At 35.0% G+C, this 24,262-nt stretch overlaps 1 protein-coding gene across 3 annotated transcripts in view; it reads left to right on the top strand.

The window, feature by feature from the left end:
* The window catches only part of AQR (aquarius intron-binding spliceosomal factor), a 111,492-nt gene that overhangs the window by 81,239 nt on the left and 5,991 nt on the right, over positions 1-24,262 (top strand). For all 3 annotated transcript variants that reach the window (XM_072738203.1, XM_025998417.2, XM_072738204.1), the window contains 10 exons: positions 1,084-1,194; positions 3,491-3,600; positions 6,271-6,406; positions 8,757-8,966; positions 10,719-10,856; positions 14,618-14,689; positions 15,757-15,944; positions 16,825-16,996; positions 20,042-20,212; positions 23,993-24,078. In XM_072738203.1, the coding sequence (XP_072594304.1) occupies positions 1,084-1,194; positions 3,491-3,600; positions 6,271-6,406; positions 8,757-8,966; positions 10,719-10,856; positions 14,618-14,689; positions 15,757-15,944; positions 16,825-16,996; positions 20,042-20,212; positions 23,993-24,078 (1,394 nt within the window). The remainder of the gene's footprint in view (positions 1-1,083; positions 1,195-3,490; positions 3,601-6,270; positions 6,407-8,756; positions 8,967-10,718; positions 10,857-14,617; positions 14,690-15,756; positions 15,945-16,824; positions 16,997-20,041; positions 20,213-23,992; positions 24,079-24,262) is intronic.

Genomic DNA, 24,262 nt, shown 5'->3' with positions numbered 1-24,262 from the left:
TTACGTTCTTTTCTATCTACATACATTGGAAATACTGTCAGGCAATGTTAGAAAGTCAAACATGTTTTAAAATTTATTTATTTGAGAGAGGGAGAGCGCACATTTACACATGAAGATAGGGAGGGGTAGAGGAAAGGGAGAAAGAATTTCAAGCAGACTCTGCGCTGAGTGTGGAGCCTGATGTAGGGCTTGATCTCAAAATTCTAAGATCATCTCCTGAGCTGAAATCAAGAGTTAGACGCACAACTAACTGAGCCACCCACGCACCCCAAAAAGTCAAACATTTTAAAGAACTCTAGGGGAAAAGAGTTGTAAATTTGCCATTTATCTTTCATTCCTGATAGTTTGTTTCCTCTGATGTCACTTCCTTTCTGCCTGAAGAACTCTCTTACCACTTTTAACAGTAGGTCTGCTAACAATGAAATATCTTTGTTTTTCTTCATATAAGAAAGTCTCTAAATCATTTTCATTCTTTAAAGATATTTTCACTGGACATAGAATTCTACAGAGTTCTTGTAACAATTTAAAATGTTACTTCACTTCCTTTTGGCTTCTATGGTTTCTGAGAGAAACCCACAGTCATTTGAACTATCCTTTGGCTGTATGTAATGTATCATTTTTTTTCTGGTTGCTATTAAGAATTTTTTTTAGATATTTGATTATGATGTCTCTGGACTTGAATTTCTTTGGGATTAATCTGTTTGGAGTTTGCTGAACTTCCTGAGTCTGTAGATTTAAGTGTTTTGCCAGATTTTAGACGTTTTCAGCCATTATTTCTTCATATATTTTTTCTATACCGTAAACTTTTTCCTTTTGTTCTAAGACTTCAGTAACATAAATATTAGACCTTTTAGTATTACCCCATAGATTCATGAGACTCTATTTATTCATTTGTTCTCAGTCTTTTCTTTCTGCTTATTTTTTAGATTGGGTGGTTTCTATTCTGTCTTCAGATTAACTGTCTTGTCCATTCTGTTATTGAACTTATCAACAATTTTTTACATTTATCTTTCAGTTTTAGAATGTCCATTTTCTAACAAAGTGATAACTTAGTATTTTGATCTGTGTTCATCTCCTTTTTAGGTTGTGGGTCCACCAGGTACTGGAAAAACAGATGTTGCAGTCCAAATTATATCCAACATCTACCATAATTTCCCAGAGCAGAGGACTCTGATTGTTACTCACTCTAATCAGGTAAGTATGTGTGCATGTGCACACATATATGTAAGATGAACTATAGGGGAGATAAAGGAGTGGGGAATAAATGAAAGCACAGTGGAGATTTCTGCTTGTACAATAACGTGATCATAGGTACAACAGAATACTGAAAGGCTGATGAGTATAGTGTTTGCTATTGAGTTACTCTTGGATTGTTAACTGGTCATGACCAGACATATTAGGAAAATATAAAAACAGTTTTTTATTTCTAATGGAGAGGGTCAAAATGTGGGAAAGCTAAGAATACTTAGATATATGATCAAATACTTGGATTAAACTAAATTGCTCCCCCTCCACTGTAATGTAATGGTGACATTATTATACAGAATACTAAAATTGTGTAGGAGAGAAGATTGAGGCTTTATCTTAATAAAAGAAACAAATTACTTAAAGGCCTTTTTTCTTCTATTTAGTAAAATTTAGTCTGTAATAATCTTACCTATTTCCAGATTCTTTTTTTTTTTTTTTTTTTTTGAAGATTTCATTTATTCATGAGAGACACAGAGAGAGAGGCAGAGACACAGACAGAGGGAGGCTCCGTATAGGAAGGAGCCTGATGTGGGACTTGATTCCGGATCCCAGGATCATGCCCTGAGACGAAGGCAGACACTCAACCACTGAGCCACCCAGGCATTCCCCTTTTCCAGATTCTTAAAATGAATAAAGAATAATTCATTTGTTGTTTTAGCATAGTATTTTTAGTAAGTTTTGTCATAACTTGATAATAACTTGATAATGACTTTCTGTAGAATCTTCTATATATGATTGATTTGTATAGTACAATTACAGAGAAGATTGTTTTACAAATATAACCAAAGACTTCATTGTTTGCTATTGAATAATCCTTGATAATCATATCATCCTCAGTGATTTAAATTATTGATTTGTTCCTTTTTATGTTTATTTCATTTGTCAGATCTTCATTTACATACTTCCTGCAAATAGTTCTTCATTATTCCTTTAATTCATAATGAAGCCTTACAATTTTTTCTGAGAGTGCAGTGTGGGAGTATTTTTTTGTTCTCTAAATCTTTGTGATTCCTGAGTTTGGATAGTGAGTAATGCCAGGTGGTCTAATCCATTGAATCCTAGGTTTGGATGGGAGCATCAAGAGTTTGGATAGAGGGGAATTTTTTTCTGAAAATTTATTGTAATTTCTTCAGTTTTTGAGCTCTAATTGCTAGAATTTTGATAGCAAAGGGTATCTGTTTTTACATTATATAACCTGGATATTTATAAGACTGGATGTTGATTTCATGGGAGGGATTAGATTGATGATAAATTGAAAGAGCTGTTTGGCTGATTTTTAAATGATGTCTTTATTAGTATATGTTTCCATACTCGGAAACTTGTGCCTTTCTCAAAACATTGTAACTGCAGATGTTCAGATACTTAATACTAGGATTTAAGGGAATCCTAAATATGAACATTTCATAAGTATAATAAAGTGACTTCTAGATGGTATCCATCAGAATAGTTTAAAAAAAAAAAAAGATTTTATTTATGTATTCATCAGAGACACACAGAGAGAGAGAGAGAGAGAGAGAGGCAGAGACACAAGGAGAGGGAGAAGCAGGCTCCATGCAGAGAGCCCGACATGGGACTTGATTTCCGGGATCTCCAGGCTCACGCCCTGGGCCAAAGGCAGTGCTAAACCACTGAGCCACCCAGGCGGCCCTAGAATGTTTTTTTTTTTTTTTTTTTTTTTTTTTTTAGAATAGTTTTTAATAAATGAGTGCTCTGCTCATTGTTGTATAGAATACTTTAGACAATCAACCTAAGATTTAAATGATGCACTGTATCTTTCCACTCTGTGGTCTCCTAGATATATTCTTATACATTCACTGCCTGAGAGTCCTCCAACTACAAAAACATTTCAGTTTTCTGCAACCCATGGATATTCTGTTGAGTGAAATCTTGGAGTGTTCATTAATTATTTTAGTAATTGTTACTTTTTGGGGAAAATAGAAACTGGTCCCAAAGCCTTTCTTTTTTTCATAAATTAGAAGCAAAGATTTAATAATTAGATGGTTTTTATGGTTTTCACTTATCCAGTTAGCTAAATATAAGTAGGCAATACTATCAAAAATCAATATTTTGTTTAAATTGTAAATGACCTAATGTAAGATTTGTTTCTATGTTTTGGAGTTGATTCTTACTTGACTAGACAATGCTCATTCTTTTTTATCCTTCTAAATGTTGGTTTTTCTTACTTTTAAGGAGCTACTGGTTCATTAAAATTCACCATCATCCTTTTTGTCTTACTTTCCAGGCCCTGAACCAGTTGTTTGAGAAAATCATGGCTTTAGATATCGACGAGCGCCACCTCCTGCGTCTTGGTCATGGAGAAGAAGAGCTGGAAACAGAGAAAGATTTCAGCAGGTGAGCAAATGGGGATGAGTTTTGAAATAATATACAAAACAATTTTTAACCTTCTCCTTTTCTTTATTAAAGAAACACCAAGAGACAAGGGCCATGAATAATACAACTTGATTCTGAAAGGTTCTAGCATAACCTGCTTTTTTAGTTGACGTAAGTCTGGTCATGATCTCCCTCAGCTCCAGTTCTGTGTGTTTATGCCATTTTTTCCTAAAGAATACAGTTATTTCTATAAAGAGAGTTATCTTGTTCATCGTTTTAAAATTGCAGATTGCCATTTGTTTTCTATTAAAGAATGCCAACTCAAACTGTACAAGTTTACCTGATTCTTTTCCACATTTCATCCAAATATTTAATTTGCACAAAATTTAGGTATCAATTAAGAAATTGATTCATTTAATGAAACAATTGAAGATTAGTGGTAGTATAAGCTTTGGGGTTGTAAGTCTTCCTATATTACTTAATTGCCATTGAGCTGGACTTATGTTTGACATTACATGAAATAGAGTGACTAAAATTTTACAAATCAAATTTCCTCTATTAATATTTTAAGTTTTCCCTTCAAACTTTCTAATAGTTCCTTTATTTATATTTAAATCCACTTTTAAAGCATGATTTTAGACAATAATCATAACAAACAGCTGTACATATTTATTAATACAGCCTTTGGCTATTAAACATGACCTTTGACTAATTTGATCATAGACAACAAAAGAGCTAAAAGAGTGTCAAATTATTATGTTGCATCTATTTTGAGTTCTTATATTACAGAGCTCACCATTTTTTAGCCTCTAAAAAGTCACAGGGCAAATCACAATACACATTAAGTTATTTGAGGCTCTAGATGCTTAATTTTGGATTAGCCAGAGATACTACTTTGAATTTTTGCCATGAGTATTTCCTCATATTAAACTTACAGTGGGCTGGACTCTAAAATTTAATAATCCAGCATTCAGTGAACATAAAGGTGTTGATGGAATACTAAATACTGTAGTTATAATTACACTGCAATAGAATTTATAGTTTTTTAAAAAATATACTAGAACAGAAGTAGAACTTAGAAGAGGATTTCAGGTAATCCCAAGTTTCCAAAGAAAAAATACTTTTTGCTTTCTGATACATAAGTCAAGCCCCAGGTCTTATTAGTAGGTATGTGCTTATTCAGTTGGACATATTCTTTTCATTTCTCTCCCTTTGTTGTAATTAAAAAGAAAAATAGTATCATTTCATGGTAAGAGTATTCTTGTTTTCCCTAAAGAAAAATTTTCAGACCTTGTGAGATAGTAGAAAAAATAGTCATCCATAATTCCACTACTACAAAACAACTTTTTGTTAGTCTTCTTAATGATCAAACTGTAAACATGCTATGTTTATAATTGCATACACTGCTTCTTTAAATTAAGACTTTATTTTTCTAGTATAGTTTAGATTTACAGACTAATCAACCAAATAGTACATGAAGTTCCATTGTATCCTGCTTTTTAAATTTAACCTTATGTCATAAGAATTTTGGTATTTTATTACAGACTCTTTATAAGCATCCTCAATTTTTTTTCTCATTGCCAAAGTGTTGATCATAGAAAAAGTATTAAACTCTAGGTAAACAAACAGAAAAAGGTTACTTGCTATAACGTTTATATCCTTCTAATTTGGAAAATTCTTTAAACGTAGACTCTGTCTTATAACCCTATATTCTCTATCATTCTTGCTATTTCACACAAACAGGACTTCTCTGTCCAGTCTTTAAATATAACAGCAGTAGTGTTTACACTATTTTAATTTTTGTTTAATGTTAAAAGGTTGTTATTGAAGGCACTTTATTATTGTGGAAATAGTATACAGGCTTTGGGATCCAGTTTAGATTCCATACTTTTTGTCTTAATTACATGCCTCTGAGCCAGGTAATCGTCAGATTTCAGTTCTTTTTACTCATTCAGCAAATATTTGTGAACCTACTAGGTTCAGGTGGTACACTACGTGCTGGGACAATGCAGAATGATCAAATACATTTTAAAATTACTTTTTGAAGCCTTGAGAACTGATCTGCTTTTGTGGTAATGGAAAACAGGGCTATTCAAAGCAGCCAATCTATAAATTATGGTCTGTGATGAGATGATGTAGCACCAAAATACACTGTACTGTTTCCCTCTTTGTGAAGGTCATGTTATGGGGGTGAAAAAAAGGAATTAAAGGATACATTTAGTGATACAGTTGATTTTCCTTCCTCACAGACCACTAATATGTTTGCAGATCAACACTGATCCAAGAACTACCACTTATATTAAATATAAACAGTGGTTCTTACTCTTTTTTTTCCCTTTTGGCCATTTATACCTTTCATTATTTTTTTTTTTAAGATTTATTTATTTTAGAGAGAGAGAGCCAGAGAATGGGGTCAGTGACAGAGGGAAGGAGAATCTCAAGCAGACTTTATGCTGAGCATGGAACCCAGCAGGGAGCCTGATTCCATGACCTTGAGATCATGACCTGAGCTGCCTGATTCCATGACCTTGAGATCATGACCTGAGCTGAAATCAAGAATCTGATGCTTAACTGACTGTGGCACCCAGGCACCCCTCTTAATATGATTTTCTTAAATGTTTTTCCTGATAGTTTCCATAATAGTCTCTTCATTACATAATTTTGCTTTTTTTGTTTAACTGAAATTTCTAGATATGGAAGAGTTAATTATGTCCTGGCTCGAAGAATAGAACTTTTAGAAGAAGTCAAACGATTACAAAAGAGTCTAGGGGTTCCAGGAGATGCTTCATATACTTGTGAAACTGCAGGCTATTTCTTCTTATATCAGGTAAGGGATTAAGAGTTTTTAAATTATAATGGTTTTCAGTTGGAAACTGGGATGAGTTCTTGAAACTCTTCTTGAAAGCGATTTTTTTTTTGTTGAGCCGATTAAAATGTATGCTGCTGCCAAAGCTATATTTGTGAATATTAAATGTTTGTATTCCTATTATTTTTGAAGTTCTTAGCTAAATAGCTTTGCTTGATGATTCATTCACTAAAAGGCAAATGTTGCTTCTTTTTATATTTTTTTCTTTTTTCTTTCTTGCTGTTGACAAATTTTCTAGTCTCTCTTTTTGTTTTCATTACTGTAGAAATATAACTAAATATGCTAGCTACCCAGTAGTTACAAAGTACAGTGGTAGCAAAGTACAGAAGTACCTACTTCTATTCATATATATCCACTAATGAAGAAAAAACATATTCTCCTTTCAAATTTACAAAAAATTATGTTTTAAAACTAATTTCAGAGTTAGGAGTTTAGGTTAAAAATTCTTTTGACTTCAGTTTAAAAGTGTGCTTTTGCTTTGGTTAGGATTAATTTTTTGGGTGTGAAAACCACTGAGAAATAGAAAACTAAATAAAATGAACAAAAATAAACCTTAGTAGTCAGCTGGTTTACTAATAATTTTAAGTGGATTAAGGAATAATGATATAATGGAGAATTTTATATAACTTTGTTTTCTTTGTATTCATGCTATTTGTATATTTTAAGTACAAATGGTAACATTAAAAATTTTAAATGTATATGAATGAATAGATATATGCTCATAAGTAGATACACAGACCAGTTCAATCCATTCAAAATGAGCAGATTTCATGGTTTCTTGTGACACAGAGATGTACATCATCATACAAAGTAACCTTCATTAGACTTATGCAGTTTAGAACTTAGATTAATGGAGTAAAGATCATGCCTAAATGTATATTTGGCACAAAATAAAAATCACTAGGCTCCCGGTGAAAACTACTTTTAAAAGTAGGAGAAATAATCTGTAAATTTGTGGAGGTTTAAGTAATCGATTTGGGAAAAACAAACTTGAAGCTTCACAATATAGATCAATAATTTTCAACATGTAAGAATCACATTGGGAAGTTATTTTAAAAGGTAATTGTCACGTTCTAGCCCCTTAGATGTTCTGCCTAAGAACCTACCTGGAAACCCGTGACTGGGAAAATTACCAAAATTGAGATTAAGCAGGAACCACACAGTAGAGGCATAATAAAACATATCAGAAAGTATTTGAACTGTACCACAAAAGTCAAAATGAGCTTTCAAATATATACTCAGATTAACAGAAGTGCTTTGTAAATATACTAAAGAGAATTGGAAAAACCCTTCTGGGAGAAGGGTTGGCAAGCATCAAATTTACTAAAATGCTGCTAAAGTGGGACTTACTGTATATGGAGAAAAACTGAAATAATGGGAAAAAAAATTTCTTTGTCCAGAGACTTATTCTTGTTTTTGTAAGCATCAGTAATACTGTTCTGAGTATACATGGAGGATCTGAAATGTCTGAGATAAAGTCCCATAGATGACCCTGTGGTTCTTTCCAGTTTATATATACTTATAAATTATTTGTATTTTGGGGACGCCTGAGTGCCTCTGTGGTTGAGTGTCTGCCTTTAGCTCAGGGCTTGGTCCTGGGATCCCAGATTAAGTCCCACATCGGACTCACTGTGGGGAGCCTGCTTCTCCCTCTGCGTGTGTCTCTGCCTCTCTCTCTGTGTCTCTCATGAATAAATCTTTTAAAAAATTTGTATTTTTATTTATATATTTTTTTGAGAGAGAGACTGAGCGAGCATGGTGGGCAGTGGGGGGAAAAGAGGCAGGAGAGAAAATCTTTTTTTCTTTTTTGAAGATTTTATTCATTTATTCATGAGAGACCAAGAGAGGCAGAGACCTAGGCAGAGGGAGAAGCAGACTCCTTGCAGGGAACCTGATGCAGGACTCGATCCCAGGACCCTGGGATCACACCCTGAGCCAAAGGCAGATGCTCAACCACCGAGCCACTCAGGCGTCCTGAGAGAGAAAACCTTAAAGTCCACACTCAGCGCAGAGCCCAACTGGATCTCACAACCTTGAGATCATGACCTGAGCTAAAACCGAGTCAGACATCTAACAGCCACCCAGGCGCTCCTAGGTTTTGTATTTTTTATATATTAAAGAACCTTTTTTCTTTTAAAAAAGGGCAATCTGTGACTTGGATTAAAAAATAGTCCTGTTAGGTCAGGGATTGCTTTTCTTTTTCTTTCCCTTTATTTATTAGGTCTTATTTTTATTAAATTTCTTTTTATTTTAGCATTTAAAAATAATAATTAGCTGGGAAATTTAATTTTGAGTCCCTTTTTTTTCATAGGTCATGTCTCGTTGGGAAGAATATATCAGCAAAGTGAAAAATAAAGGTAATATGCTGCCAGATGTTACAGAAGTCTCCACTTTCTTCCCTTTTCATGAATACTTTGCAAATGCCCCTCAACCCATTTTTAAGGGACGAAATTACGAAGAAGATATGGAAATTGCTGAAGGATGTTTTAGGCATATTAAGAAAATCTTCACTCAGCTTGAGGTAAGAATTCTCAGGGTTTTCTTTTAACTTGGCTTTAACTCTTTAAAGGCTTTAAGATTAGTTGGTTTTCTGTTTTTAATGAAGTAAATGTGGAATATTCATATCTTACAAACTAGATTGTTACTTTTAAATGAGATTATTGAAAATATTTATAGTTTTGGCTAAAGAAATGAGTAAAAATTAAGATATAAATTGAATCCCCTTTATTCTGACTCTTCTGGTGTAAAAGTCTTAGAATTTAAGAAAGGAATGCTTCCCTCAAGAGATTCAACAGTATTTCTTTGAATTGGAATCTGAGACTGCCACATGGCTATTTTAAGTTCTTCATGCCTTTTGACCAGTGACAAAACATGTGGTCGCTTTATTAGCCAGGTTGATTTATCTTGAGTATTAAGGTAAAATAAGAAGAGAAGAATATATCTGGAATCACGGTACCTATAGTATCCCCACCCCTTGCTTCCTAGTTTTCTCATTCTCTATGGAAAACATTGTTTGCTTTAGCAGCCTCAAAAAGAGATCATATTCAGGCTCAGATTCCTCAGTAAGATGATTTAGGATTACTCCAGGTAAAAGGGACAATGACTGTCTATTTTGTTTTTGCACCTTTTAGATAAGATAATATCTCTACTTCCTAGAAGAGTATCTGGCACATAGTATATGTAAATATGTAAATATTGATGCATGGTGTGGGTAGGGGGTAGGTGGATGGATGGTAGGTAAAGAATAATAAATTTATAGTATAATAATAAATAAAATTTTAGAGCCCTAAAATATTAGAATATGTTTATGATTAATAAAGTAAATGGATAAAAACATTTTAATAATAGCTGTCTTGGGAGGGCATGGGGAAAGATTTAAACAGAGTACCTCTCCTGTATTGGCCATGTTTTAATTATTTAAAAAAGAAAAATTTAAAAATGTCAAGTATGACATATAATGTTCAGAATTTATAAAACTTGATATTAGATACTCTGCTTGGGGTTGTTTGCTCTTCATTTAATATCTGTTGTCCATTCTGCCCTGCTCTGTGGGGGATCCTATGCCATGTTCAAAGGTGGGGTTGGCCCTTTGTGGTTTAATTTCCTGGCCTCCGATATCAGCTGACTTCTGGCTGGGTTTAGCCAATAAAAATGTGGCAGAAATAGAGAAACTAGGATATTTCTCCATCAGTTGCCTTGGGTTTCATCTCTTCCATGGCTCCAGTTTGTGTTGGCCTGGCTTGCTATGACTGTTGTTCTAGCTTATTCTGGTACCCCAGGCCCTGGGCTCTGATTAACACTGCCGCTTTTCCCTTATCTGTCCTAATCTAGGAATGGTCAGACTTCCTGCTCTTGCTAATCTCTGGGTTACCTCAGCCATTCCCTGGCTGGCTTTTGTACTGCTTTGTACCTTTGAAACCAGACCCCTGCATTAAATTCTTTTGTTATGAATACTTGAAAAAGTTTCTGTTTTTGTGGAGGGACCTTGAGTAAAATAGGATACTGTGGTAATAGATATTTTATTCAGTATTCTTGTTGATACTCTCAGTATTTTATACAAAAAAAAAAAAAACAGTCCAAATTATAGCTTGAGTATCAGTTATTATATGAACTCAATTAGTACCTAATTAATAATGAACAAAATTCCAATTTGTTAGTTTATGATATACTTATATTAATCAGGAATTAAGTCTGATAAACTGGATTGTGTGAATGTATGCATGAAATGTGATTTATTTTCCTAAAATATTGTCACTGACCCCCACTCCCATAGGAATTCAGAGCTTCTGAACTGCTTCGAAGTGGACTGGACAGATCTAAGTACCTTTTGGTGAAGGAAGCCAAAATCATTGCTATGACTTGTACTCATGCTGCTTTAAAACGACATGATTTAGTCAAGCTAGGTTTCAAGGTAGGAACTTATATTTTAGTTCCTCAGTTCATCATAGCTGTTATGTCTTTCTTTTCTCTCCTTTCCCTTGCTTTTCTTTAAAAAAATTTTTTTCTAATTTAAATTTTCCTTTCCTTCTCTTTCCTTTACTGAGGCCATTTCCCTTGAAGGTTGGCTTACCTGTTACTGATGTTCACACTTACAGTTACTTAAAAATGTCTCTTCTGACAAATAAGGGATGGTAACTTCTGATGTTTATATGATTAGCGACCTCTAAATCTGATTTATCTAAGTCTACTTATCAGTAATATGTCCATTAAGTAACATTATAATTAAATTATTATCTCACCAAATTCTAATATTTGCTAGGGTAATTGATTTGTATTCACTATATTAAAAAAATCTCCAAATAGACCTAAAAGTTGTAAAACTAACATTTGACACACGTATTCACCTATAGATATTTATATGCTTACACTGTTCGTGTTTTAAATATACATCCGCTCCCACTTTTTTGTTCCATTCAGTAGATAGAAAGCCTTCCGTATAAGAATATGGAATACTCTTATTTAGATGGTAGAATGAGATCTTAAAATGATTTCATCATATGATAAAGACAGAAGAACTAATTGGTACCATAGCCTGATAGCCTATGACTTGTTTAAAGTGCAATATAATAGGAAAGCAGTAAATTTGAATTTGCTTTATAACTTTGCTAGTGATATTGGCCTAAATGCAAATCATTTAACTTCTCTGCAGTTGGCTTATCCATTGTTTAAAATAGGCTTTGTAAAAAATAGATAGATAGATAGATAGATAGATAGATAGATAGATAGATAGATAGGCTTTGTGTACTGGTTTGAATTCAAAGTTAGTAAAGCATTTGTTGTTAATGAAAGTGACTGACAATTTTTAAATGTTGTGAGCTCACTGGAGGATAAGTGCAAAATAAGTTCAAGGTGATAGAGTAGTTGCTATCTTAGATGGAAGGTTCCTCAGTTGCAATGTAGCACAAGCACAATGATTTATTAAAAGGTACTGTGAACTTATGTTAGTGTTGTGAACCTACCCTTTTGCAAATTATCAGTGAGAACTTTTCGCCTAAATATTTTGTTCTTGGGCTGACATATAAAATATGCTTTGTATTTGATATTAAATCATATCAGTTTAATAAGGGAAATTATGCAACAGTATTTTATGATTTCAAATCATATCAGTTAAATAACAAGGGAAATATGCAACTTTTCACATGCATATTCTAAAATCATTACTTGTAGCTTATCAAATTTTCATTAATCACTTATATGGTAAGCATCTACATATATAGTTAGCATGAGAGCTGACAGTATTCCTTAGATCTTTTGGTATTTTTAATTTTCAAATTTTATTTTTATCAAACTTCCTCTACATCTGATTTAAGCATTTAAAAACCTGGTAAAGCTACTTAGAACATTAAGAAAGGGCAGTCCCCTACTCCCCTGATGAACCAGTCTTTCAATTCTTTTAGTATTTTATGTGTTCTTTTTATCTGTATCAATAAAGAATATTAAATTTACATTTTAGGGGCACCTGGGTGTCTCAGTCAGGTAAGCATCTGCCTCTGGCTTGGGTCATGATCCCAGGGTCCTGGGATAGAGCCCAATATGAGGTTCCCAGTGCAGTAGGAACCTGCTTCTCCCCCTCCTGCTCTCCCCCTCCCCCACTTTGTGCTTTCTCTTTCTCTGTCAAATAAATAAATAAAATCCTTATAAATAAATAGACCTTGTCTTTTGACCCAGTGCCATCCCCAAGGAGACATGTGTGCACAGTCATGTTCTCTTTTCCTTCTTTAATAGGCCCAATATAGTTATGTCATAATTTTGCTTTGTGATTAAAATTGCCTTTTAAAAAAGCAGAATCTGTAGATACATTTTTTTGTAAATTAAATTGCATTAGATTTTCAGTTATTTTTCAGAAAGTAGGCTCTTTAAACCATCTTGAGCTACTTTCACTCTGTTTTGCCTATCATGTCTATTATCCTGAGAGGCCACACAGGGACTTGTGAGAAAATGTAGATCTTAGAACAACAACTCCTCCTCCTCCTCCTAAACTCCCATAGGGAGGACCTAACTAATCCTTGTAATAGGGAAATACAACATCAGATAGAGCTAGAGAAGACATCTATCCACATGTCTTTAGGTATTTTCAATAAAAAACACTACAGAATTGAGCCTTAACTTTCATCATTGGACGACCAATGGAAATTCATCTCAGCTACTTGTCTTGGGCAGGTAGATACAAGCACAGTTTGGTAAAAATGAGTAGCGCAGAAATGACAGTATATGTAAACAATTCATTTAAAAACAGAGTTCATAGGGTACCCTATTGGCAGGGTGGCTGAAACTGAAAAAACATAATCATAATAAAATAAAAGTTAATTAAGCTTTAAGATTAAATATGCTCTTACCTTCCACCTCCCCAAGAAGCAAAATAAGAGGAGAAAACTTTAAAAACACGGAACAAAGAAATAATTTGTACTTAGTAAGATTCTCAAAGATATTTTACCAATAAGACAAGGAAGAGGCTGTCAACTAAGTAACAATCCGAATTAGAAGTGGAAGGGAAAGAAAACATGTTGAGAATAGATCTAGAAGGTAATTGAGCAGATGGAAGAGAAGTAATCATCAAAGAAAGAATGAAATTTCCTTATGTTGGAGAAAGACTTGATTTTTCATTATTTTATAAGTGTGCAGTGCATGACATTACTGGAAACTGGGCTACTGGAAGGATGCAGGCTTCAAACAAGTAAACAGAATTACAAATTGTGATATGCTGAGAGATAAAGGAACAGGGTTCTGTGAAATCAGTTTTAACTTGGGAGGTCAGAGAAGACATGGATAAAGTGGGTTTTAAGCTCATAAAGAGCTCATAAGCTCTTTAAGAATGAGAAAGAGCCAAGCAGACAAAAAATGAAGAGAATAGTATTGCAGAGAGCCTAAGGCCAGAATGGTTTTTGCCATTTCTAAGAAAATGAAATAGGTCATTGTGGATGAAGCTTAATTACTAAGGAGAGAGGTGGCATTTAAGGTAAGAGAGGAATGACAGTGACCAAATTTAATATAGGCCTGTATTAATACATCTCTTCCAGGTCATATTCCAGGATCTTTTCCCCAAGACAATTGGAAACTAGTGAAGGGTTTGAAACCAGTAGGTGACATGATCCTGATCTGACACCTGTTGTATCAGTGGTTTAGGGGGAGGCAAGCCAGGAAGGGGAGGGGCTAATAGAACGTGGCTTAGATTTTAGTGGTGGTGGTAGTAGAAATGGAGAGAGAGTTTTGAAGATAAAATTGCATGCTTTGATGACAAATTGAATGCCAGGAGTAAAACAGAGGTAGATTGTCAGGTGCTGGGTAGGATTTGTAAAGGAAAAAAAATACCCCAAAATACTACCTAGGGTAGGAGTACCAATGGAAATCACTTCATATATAATCATAAATTGATTCTTGTTTACATAGAACTGAATGAACTGAGATAAAAACAATTTGGTAAGCAATGCAAGAAATGATATGCAGGATGTCTCAAGGTAGAATTGTATATTTAGGGTGCTTCCCTGAGGTTACATATTTGAACTAGAAAAATGGGCATTATGATAAATAAGTTTATGAACTTTCTGTTTGAATAATTTGTATGATACTATTTTTATCTGAAATTATTTGGAGTTTTTTTGGACAGTTATAGTGAAAGTTGTTTGGCTTTCAAGCTGTCTTTTTGAAAAGCTTCCCTTTTTCTCCGTTTTTCAGTATGACAACATTTTAATGGAAGAAGCTGCACAGATTCTGGAGATAGAAACTTTTATACCTCTTCTTCTACAGGTAAGAAACGGATCTGAGGCCAAGAAAGTAGAGTTTGAAGAATTCTGGGGGACAGTGTCAAAGAGCTACACAGTTTTGGGGGGCTAATTGCCATACTTACATATTCTCTTTAACTTCATTATGTTTGCTATTCTATTTTAAGCCTGTAAACTTCCTTTAATCTATTCACTGGTTATTTAGTAGTTTGTTGTTTCCGGGAGTACTATTTAAAAATTCATGGTTTATCTTTAAGTTTCGAAAAGACTTAGTAATTTTAATCAAGAAAATTACATTGTTATACAGTCTGGAGGATAGATGAGCAATTTTTTTTTTCATTTCTTTTGTTAGAGTTGTTTCTAGAATTGTTTTTGATGTTCACTGAGTACATTGGTTTTATTTTATGCCTAAATTTTTCTGAGCTAAATGGCGATGTTTAAGAATGTTTCTTACTGTACTATAGTCTTTACTATGGAAGAATTAAAAACAAAATGTGGAATTCCCAATTTAAGAATAGAGACTGCTTCAACTTCTAGATAAATTGGATTCTAACAGTTGTTTTATAAGCAAAGTTGCTTGGGATTCAGAATGTGTTTTATCACGGTGTGTTTAAAAGGAACCAGGAGTTGTGTAAAGTAGGAAATCAAAGTAGTAGTGTGGGAGATTAAAAACATAATGTTTACTATTTGGGGGGTTTTCATACTGGCTCTTGGCATAATTGTAATACAAAGTATATTCTTGGACATCTGTTCATTTCTTTGCTTGGGCCTCTTTTTCTTTCTATGCACCCCTTACCTAATTCTGACCTGAGTCTCCCAGACCCCCTTGGCTTGCCCTGCCTTTTAAAGTGGGGTAATTGCATGCTTGCCTTCTCATTCCCTCCACCCTCCCTCACCATCAGTCAACCTGTTTGTGGTTCACAAGTCATTCTATAAATTTTCCAGGTTTCTCTCTGTGGAACCTAGTGAAGAAGAAGTAGTAAGCTAATAAAGCCACTTTTTTTAAATAGCAGGACTCTTGAGCGATGTATTGGAGACTAACAAGGCAATATATTACAGAGTATTTGACATCTCCTTACTTTTCATTTCTAGAATCCTCAAGATGGTTTTAGCCGACTGAAACGCTGGATTATGATTGGTGATCATCACCAGTTACCTCCAGTCATTAAGAATATGGCCTTTCAGAAGTATTCAAACATGGAACAGTCTCTCTTCACTCGCTTTGTCCGGGTTGGAGTCCCTACTGTGGACCTTGATGCTCAAGGGAGAGCCAGAGCAAGGTAAAGGAGCTATACGTACACCCTATTTAAGGACCCCAGTTCTGTGATCCAATTATTTGATAGCATATTCAGTAGAGACTCTAGAATTCCCTGCTGTCTAGGACCTTGCCATCTATGAATCTGAAAATGCCTCTATTGCCTTCTGCATGGGGTGTGAACTGACCAAATTATTTCCTGTGCACTTCCTTCACTGAGATTAATTCATGAGACTTGGGATCCCTGGGTGGCGCAGTGGTTTGGCGCTTGCCTTTGGCCCAGGGCGCGATCCTGGAGACCCGGGATCGAATCCCACATCGGACTCCCGGTGCATGGAGCCTGCTTCTCCCTCTGCCTATGCCTCTGCCTCTCTCTCGGTCTCTCTGTGACTATCATAAAAAAAAAAAAAAAAAAAAAAAAAATTCATGAGACTTGTAAACTGAAGCTTCTTTTCAAAAGGGGAAGCTTCCCTTCCCCTTTTTTCATGCCCTCAGAAGATACACAGCTAATACCATTTTGAAATCTAAAGCAAAAGGTGGTTAAAAGGAAAACACACCAGTTCTTACTGATATTAAGTATAGGCCCTATCCTATAATTACCTCAAAGTATTCCTCAATCTATAGATTCTTCCCTGATTTTTTTTATTTATTTAAAGAGTAAAGATAGCATTTACCTCAGAGAATACAGTAGAGCTTTATTTCTGTATCATTAAGTCTTCTGACCTTTGGTTACTTGAAGCAGGGAGGCTAAGTTGAAAAAGCATTATTGCTAAAAAGATGAGTGCAGAATGGTTAACATGAAAATTAAAAGAGCACAGTTCTTTAGGAGCCCCCTTATGTATATTAAAAGGAGATTTTACATCACTAATATTTCCTGTTGCGGGGGGGGATTTGTCTTTGGAAAGCTTGTGTAACCTCTACAACTGGCGATACAAGAATCTGGGAAACTTACCACACGTACAGCTCTTGCCAGAGTTTAGTACAGCAAATGCTGGCTTGCTTTATGACTTCCAGCTCATCAATGTTGAAGATTTTCAAGGAGTGGGAGAGTCTGAACCTAATCCTTATTTTTATCAGGTAAGAAAATCTGTAAAACTTTTAAGTACGTTTGCATTTACCTAGCAGAATTACTACTTAAGTCAGTGATACTGAACCATTTGGCTAGCCATTGAAAAAAGCAAAATTAGGTTCCCATCTCTCTCTCTCTCACACACACACACACTCTCTCTCTCTCTCTCTCTCTCACACACACACACACAATCACAAAAATTCCTGTTTCAGATAGATTCAAGATACATACACCAAAAAAACTAACCACCCTAGAAAGAAGAAAACATTGATTTAATATATAACACGTTTGTCATATATATATATATATAATATGTATTATATAATATTAAGATGGTAAAGATCTTGAGCTCATTACCAAAAGCAGGAATCATGAAGAAAAATACTGATTGGAGATCAAAATTTATTTTCAAGATTTAACTAACAGTGGGTTGAATTCCAAATATATATACAGAACTCCTATAAATCACTTTTTAAAATAATCAACACCCCAGCAAAAAAATTCAATAAGGATAAGAATATGCAGTTCACAAAAAAAGAGATTTATGGCAAGTATAAGTCACTGGACTGGATTTTCACCTCTGATAATAGTGTGGAGTAGGTTTTGGGACATTTTATATTCATGCAATGCTTGAAGAAAAGCAATGTGGTGAACAAATTGTCAGTATATATTGGGACGCCTGGGTGGCTCAGTGGTTGAGCATCTGCCTTCTCTGGGCATAATCCCAGGATCTGGGATCAAGTTCGACATCAGGCCTGTTTCTGCTTCTGCCTATTTCTCTGCCTCTCTCCCTGTGTGTCTCTCATAAATAAATAAATAAATCTTTTTAAAAACTTGTCAGTATATATTAAAAAGCAGTGTTTTTACTCTGAAGAATTTATCCTAAAAAATACAGACATATTTGCAGAGACATGTTGCAATGCTAACATGTCCATCAGATCTTTTTCTTTTACTACATATTATTTTAGAAATGAAAACAAGTGAAATATCTATCAGGAATTAATTACATCATTACCTATTCCATATAATGAATAGGCATTAAATATGATAACATAGCTTTGTTTACTGGCAAGAAAAATGTTTATGCTATATTAAATGAAAAAAATTAGGTTGGAAAATACATGGTATAGTACCCTTTTTAAAAATGTATTCATTTAGGGGGATCCCTGGGTGGCTTAGCGGTTTGGCGCCTGCCTTCGGCCCACGTGTAATCCTGGAGCCCCGGGATCAAGTCCCACATCGGGCTCCCTGCGTGGAGCCTGCTTCTCCCTCTGGCTATGTCTCTGCCTCTCTCTCTCTCTCTCTCTCTCTCTCTCTCTCTCTCACTGTGTGTGTGTGTGTGTGTGTGTGTGTCTCATGAATTAATAAAATCTTAAAAAAAAAAATGTATTCATTTATTTGAGAGGAAGTGCAGACCAGAGGGAGAGGGGTAGTATCTCAAGCAGACTCCCTGCTAAGCATGGAGCCTGACATAGGGCTAGATCCCACAACCCCGAGGTCATGACCCAAACTGAAATCAAGAGTCAGGGCATCCCTGGGTGGCTCAGCGGTTTAATGCCTGCCTTTGGCCCAGGGCATGATCCTGGGGTCCTGGGACCAAGTCCCACATCAGGGTCCCTGAATGGAGCCTGCTTCTCCCTCTGCCTGTGTCTCTGCCTCTGTGTGTGTGGGTGGGTGTGTGTGTGTCTCATGAATAAATAAATAAAATCTTAAAAAAAAAAATCAAGAATCTGATGCTTAACCAACTGAGCCACCCAGGTGCCCCATCTGACTTTATTTTTAAAGAGGAACAGCAAAACATAGAAGTATATACAGATAGTCTGTACGAAAAGATCCAGCAACATGTACACCAAAAGGTTTTTTGGTGTTTTTTTTTAATCTGTACCAGAGATGATGCTTAGATAAAGGTAGTTTGCTATATCAGTACAGACAGTGGGAAGATTTACCAGACATGTAGCTGCTTTTCCCTCCTATCTTCCAAAGAACTAGAAAAGTTTAATGAAAGAGGTAACTTACACCGTGAAAGTATAACCAAAAACCAGAATATAAGTGATTTTTCTGAAGGTCTTCTAGGATTTTTCTTTTGCCTTTAGATGAAATCCAGTTTCTTGTCCTTTTTTGATTTTCATGTTATGTTTTATGTTCTTGTTTTACTTTCTTTTCTCATCTAATGCTTTTAATTTAGTCTCTACTGAACTGGAAGAGCAGCCTTATGTACGCTTCCTCACATGCAGATTCAGCCAAGCTTAAATGTAAGCCAGACTGACCGATTTGAGGCCACATCCTCTTCCCACTTAAGGTGGTCTAGTAGAAGTGGGAACCATAAGGAGAGAACAAACACAAAACAGACTAAAAATACTATTAAGTGTGAGGAAAAAGAAAAAAAAAAAAAAAACACTGCCCCAAAATTGAGAGTCCACTTAGGCTACTGCTAGATGCTATTAAACTAGATTTTCTGCTGGCTTCTTAGATGGTTACCTCGCTGCTTTGTATTCATATTCCTTTCATACCTACAGCTGCAGTACACCATGTCAGAATATTATTGATCTATATCATGACTGTTGTAGTCCCAGAAATAGCCTAAGTTGGTGACTTTTATTTTATGATTATTCCATATATTGCTAATATATTACAGATATCAAAGAGAAGTCATTATCGTATGCTCTTTTTATCAGTGTTAGCCTAGGATAGGATTATTCCTTAGTTTTTTTTTTTTAATATTTTATTTATTTATTCATGAGAGACACAGAGAGAGAGAGCAAGAGAGGCAGAGACATAGGCAGAGGGAGAAGCAGGCTCCATGCACCGGGAGCCCGACGTGGGATTCGATCCTGGGACTTCAGGATCATGCCCCGTGCCAAAGGCAGGCGCTAAACTGCTGAGCCACAGCCACCCAGGGATCCCTATTCCTTAGTTTTATGGAAGGTGTTCACTTTTCCAAGTTGACTTCATTTCTTGAGATGTGATAAATGAATTGTGCCAGTTAACCATTCTTCCTGCAAAATTGAAACAAGAGGAAATAATTGCATAATCTGATGATGTTTACATTACAGAATCTTGGAGAAGCAGAATATGTAGTGGCACTTTTTATGTACATGTGTTTACTTGGTTACCCGGCCGATAAGATCAGTATTCTAACAACATATAACGGGCAAAAGCATCTTATTCGTGACATCATCAATAGACGATGTGGAAGCAATCCGTTGATTGGAAGACCAAATAAGGTAATTTTGTGAATATGATATGTTCTTTTATTTATCATGTTGGCAAGATGGGAATATTTATATTTACTACCAGTTATTTATATTTTTCTGCTGTCTCCTTTTAATACATGAGAAAATGAAATAATAGGAACTATAAATAATTCTCTAGCATTCCCTTCCGACAGTGTTATTGGTTTGCTGTGAACTTTATCACAACTACAATATTGAAGATTTTTATTGAAGGTAATCAGAAATAAATGATCCTAAAATATTTGTTGGTAAAATGGAGGATAATGGAATTACATTATTTTTGTACCGTTATAGTAGAAATAGGAATTTCTACTATAGCATTTTTTATTTTGTGGTTTTGCAAAGGTATAATACTGCATTTCAATGTGTATGTATGTATGTATATGAGAGAGTGTTTTTTTTCTTGAGAATAAGGGAAGATTGTAAAGTACCTTCAGACCTAAAGATTGTTTTGTACTTTTTTTGTGTGTGTGTAGTAGGAAGTAATACCAAATAAACATGAAGATGCTTGATTATATCAATAAAGGTTGAAAGGTTAGAATAACATATATTACTAATGATGAGATTAAGACTTTGGTTGTAAACATGGCTATGTAAAAGCCCTTTCACTTTTTCTTGGAAATCATTGAAGAGTAACAGGAAAATGGGAGGGGAAGACAAATGACATTTTTAGCGAGATGATACAAATCAAGTGACTAAGATCAGGAAGAAAATATGGGAAGAAGAGAATTTGGGGGACCAGTCTTGAAAGGACCAGCAAAACACTTCTGAAGGTGAATGACACACTCTGAAGCATAAGAGCCACATTCCTGCTACTGAACAATGGATATGGATGGGAATTGGGGTGAGCAGAAACCTTTGTAGGCGCAGACTGGTTCAAAAAAGCCTATAGGAAAGCCAAAAAACAGACTTGTCTCTGTAGTAGCAGAAGAATAGAGAACCTTCTATTGTGAAAACCACCCAATCTTTAGGAAACCGTCCAGCTCAACCTGACTTAACCTCTTGCTCATAGCTAATCAAAGAAACCCACTTATTCAGTGATGAAATAGAAAAAGGAACCTAGAATGAGCTCAATTTATATAGGGAAGAAGAAGGGCATCAAAACATACTGACAAGACATTTGCTTCAGAAAACATTGGTCTGGAACAGATGAAAACTTTGAATACACATTGGCTGTGAATTTTAAAATGCTTAAGTAACCATTTCGGGGGGGGGGCGGGTAAGGCTACAAAGCAGAGAAATTTAATAACTCAGGAAGAGATGAAATATGAGCTGGAAGAAAATAAAAACACAGAAATGGAGACAAAGTTGAAAGGAGAACAAGGACACACTCCATGTGGAAAGTGAAAATGAGAAACTAGTAACTTTGAAATAAAGAAAACCTAGAAGTAGAAGAGCCTCGGTATCTGAATCCTCTTATTTAGAACAGAAAAACTTAAAGGAAAGTTATTCTTTCTCATTATAAGAAGAGCGAAACGGCTCCAGGGCTGGGTTAGAGAGTGACTCCATGATGTCAACAAAGACCTAGGTTCATTTTTATCCATGATGTCAACAAAGACCAAGGTTCATTTCATCCTTCTGTTCTGCCATTTTGAGTGTGTGAGCCCAGTTCTCAGACACACTCTCCCCATGGTCAGGTTGGCAACAGAAATTTCCCAGGATTACATCCACACATAAACCCAAAATATAAGAACCCCTGCAACAGTCATTGTTAAATAAGGATAGCCCAAAATAAAATCGGCAAATGAATAGACAGTCCACACAAGAAGACATAGGAATGGCCAGTAAGCACATGCAAAGTGCTTACCATTGTTTTTCTTCAGGGAAATACACATTGTAGTTAATGAGGTACACTGCACACCAAATAGATTGGCTAAAATTGACAAGATTGACCGTATACCAGTTGTTGGCAAGAATGTGGAGCAACTGAAACTTTAAATCTGGAACAATGCTGGTGAATGTGTAGAGTGGTACAGCATCTTTGGAAAACAGTTTGACGGTTTCTCATGAAGTTAAATATACATTTACCATATAGCTCAGCAGTTTCACTCCTGGATATTCATTCAAGAGCATTGAAACGTCCACAAAAACACGTGAATTGTAGCTTTATTTAAGATAGTCCCAAACCAAATTCAAACTGCTACAGCCACTGTAGAAAACAGTATGGAGGTTCCTCAGAAAGTTAAAAAGTAGCTCTACCCTATGATCCAGCAATTGCACTACTGGGTATTTACCCAAAGAATACAAAAACACTAATTCAAAGGGATACATGCACCCCTATGTTTATAGCAGCATAATTTACAATAGCCAACATAGGGAAGCAGCCCAAATGTCCATTAACTGATGATTGGATAAAGATGATGTGTGTGTGCACACACACAACAGAATATTATTTTTAAATATCATTTAAAAAATGAAATCTTGCCATTTGCAACACGAATGGAGCTAGAAAGTATAATGCTAAGCAAAATAAGTGAGAGAAATACTATATGATTTCAGTGATGTGAAATTTAAAAAACAAATGAGCAAAGGAGGGGAAGACAAATTAAGAAACAATTGTAGAGAACAAACTGATGGGGAGGAGAATGGCAGGTTGGGTAAAATAGGTGATGGGATTAAGGAATATACTTGCCATGATGAGCACCAGGTGATATATAGAATTGTTGAATCACTATATTGTGAAACTAATATAACACTGTATGTTAACTATACTGGAATCAAAATTTAAAACAAAACAAAAACCCCAAACCAGAAACAACCCAAATGGCATGAACAGGTAAATGAGTAAGCAAATGTGGTATATCTATTCATAAAAAGGTATGAACTTCTCATGGACACAGCACATGAATGAATCTCAAAAACATGCCAAGTGAAAGAAGCTAAACAAAAAAAGAATATGATTCCATTTTTATGGAATTTTACAGAGGCAAAAAGTAATCTATAGTGACAGAAAGTAGATCATTGTTTGCTCAGAGCTTAGGAGTACTTTTAACTACAAAGGGGCCAGAGGTGATGGAAAACTTCCTTGTGGTACTTATCTAGGAGCATATATTGTCAAAATTGATCAAAGTAGACACTTAAAGTGAGTGGATTTTATTATATGTAAATTACACTTCTGAGAAGTTGATTAAAAAGAAATGTTTTGTAAAATTCTTAAAACTATGGACCATGAATTATAGGTTATACAGGTAAACATAAACTTTTTTTGTTGAATTAGTGAAAAGGAGATAAATGCCTGAGTGCCCATATTAGACTGAAACCTGCGTGAATTTTCCTAGTTGTACAGAGTTTCAAACTGAGCAAAAGTACTATGATTACTTGGGTTGTTTTTGTTTTTGTCAGAAGGATGTTGTTCATGAGAACTAAGAATATGTTAGATAATAAGTGAGTATACTAAGTTTTGCTGCTGGACATCAAACCTGGGATACCAGATAATAAGATTAACAGGTCCCTGCATCCATGGAGTCGGGCAGTCTAGTAGGGGAAGACTGTTAATTCTACAGATAGTAATTTTGTTGTCAGCAGAGATTAAGACCAGTGCTATGAGTGTAAATAACATAAGGACACAGCCTAATCTGGTTACTAAAGTTTATTTCATAGAATTCATTAATAACTGGTTTTCTCAACTCCCCAAGTATATGATCATGTTTCTTTGGGGATTGATTATTTTAATAAGATTTTTATTTCTTGCATATTATTTAAAAGATCTCTCTAGAATCTTGTTATTGTGCTTTGGAAAATATACCCATATTTCCCATTTTTTCTTCCTAGGTGACAACTGTTGACAGATTTCAGGGTCAACAGAATGATTATATTCTTCTTTCTCTGGTACGAACCAGGGCAGTGGGCCATCTGAGGTACATAAGGGAGATCTTTTATGTTATTGAACTTTATTATCTGCTTTAAGTTTAAAGCATAATTAATTGTTTGGGCAGCTTTTGGTTTGGCAGGCTTTTTGTTGGAATGTAACAGTATCAGATTCTTTGTATAGTTAACTATTGTCATTGCCTCTGATTTTTTTGAATCTTAAATATTTTAGTA

The sequence above is a fragment of the Vulpes vulpes genome, chromosome 15, assembly GCF_048418805.1.
Source record: "Vulpes vulpes isolate BD-2025 chromosome 15, VulVul3, whole genome shotgun sequence".
In the NCBI taxonomy this organism is placed as follows: Eukaryota; Metazoa; Chordata; class Mammalia; order Carnivora; family Canidae; genus Vulpes; species Vulpes vulpes.
Note: the sequence above shows the minus strand (reverse complement) of the source record. Positions and strands in the feature narration are given on the sequence as shown.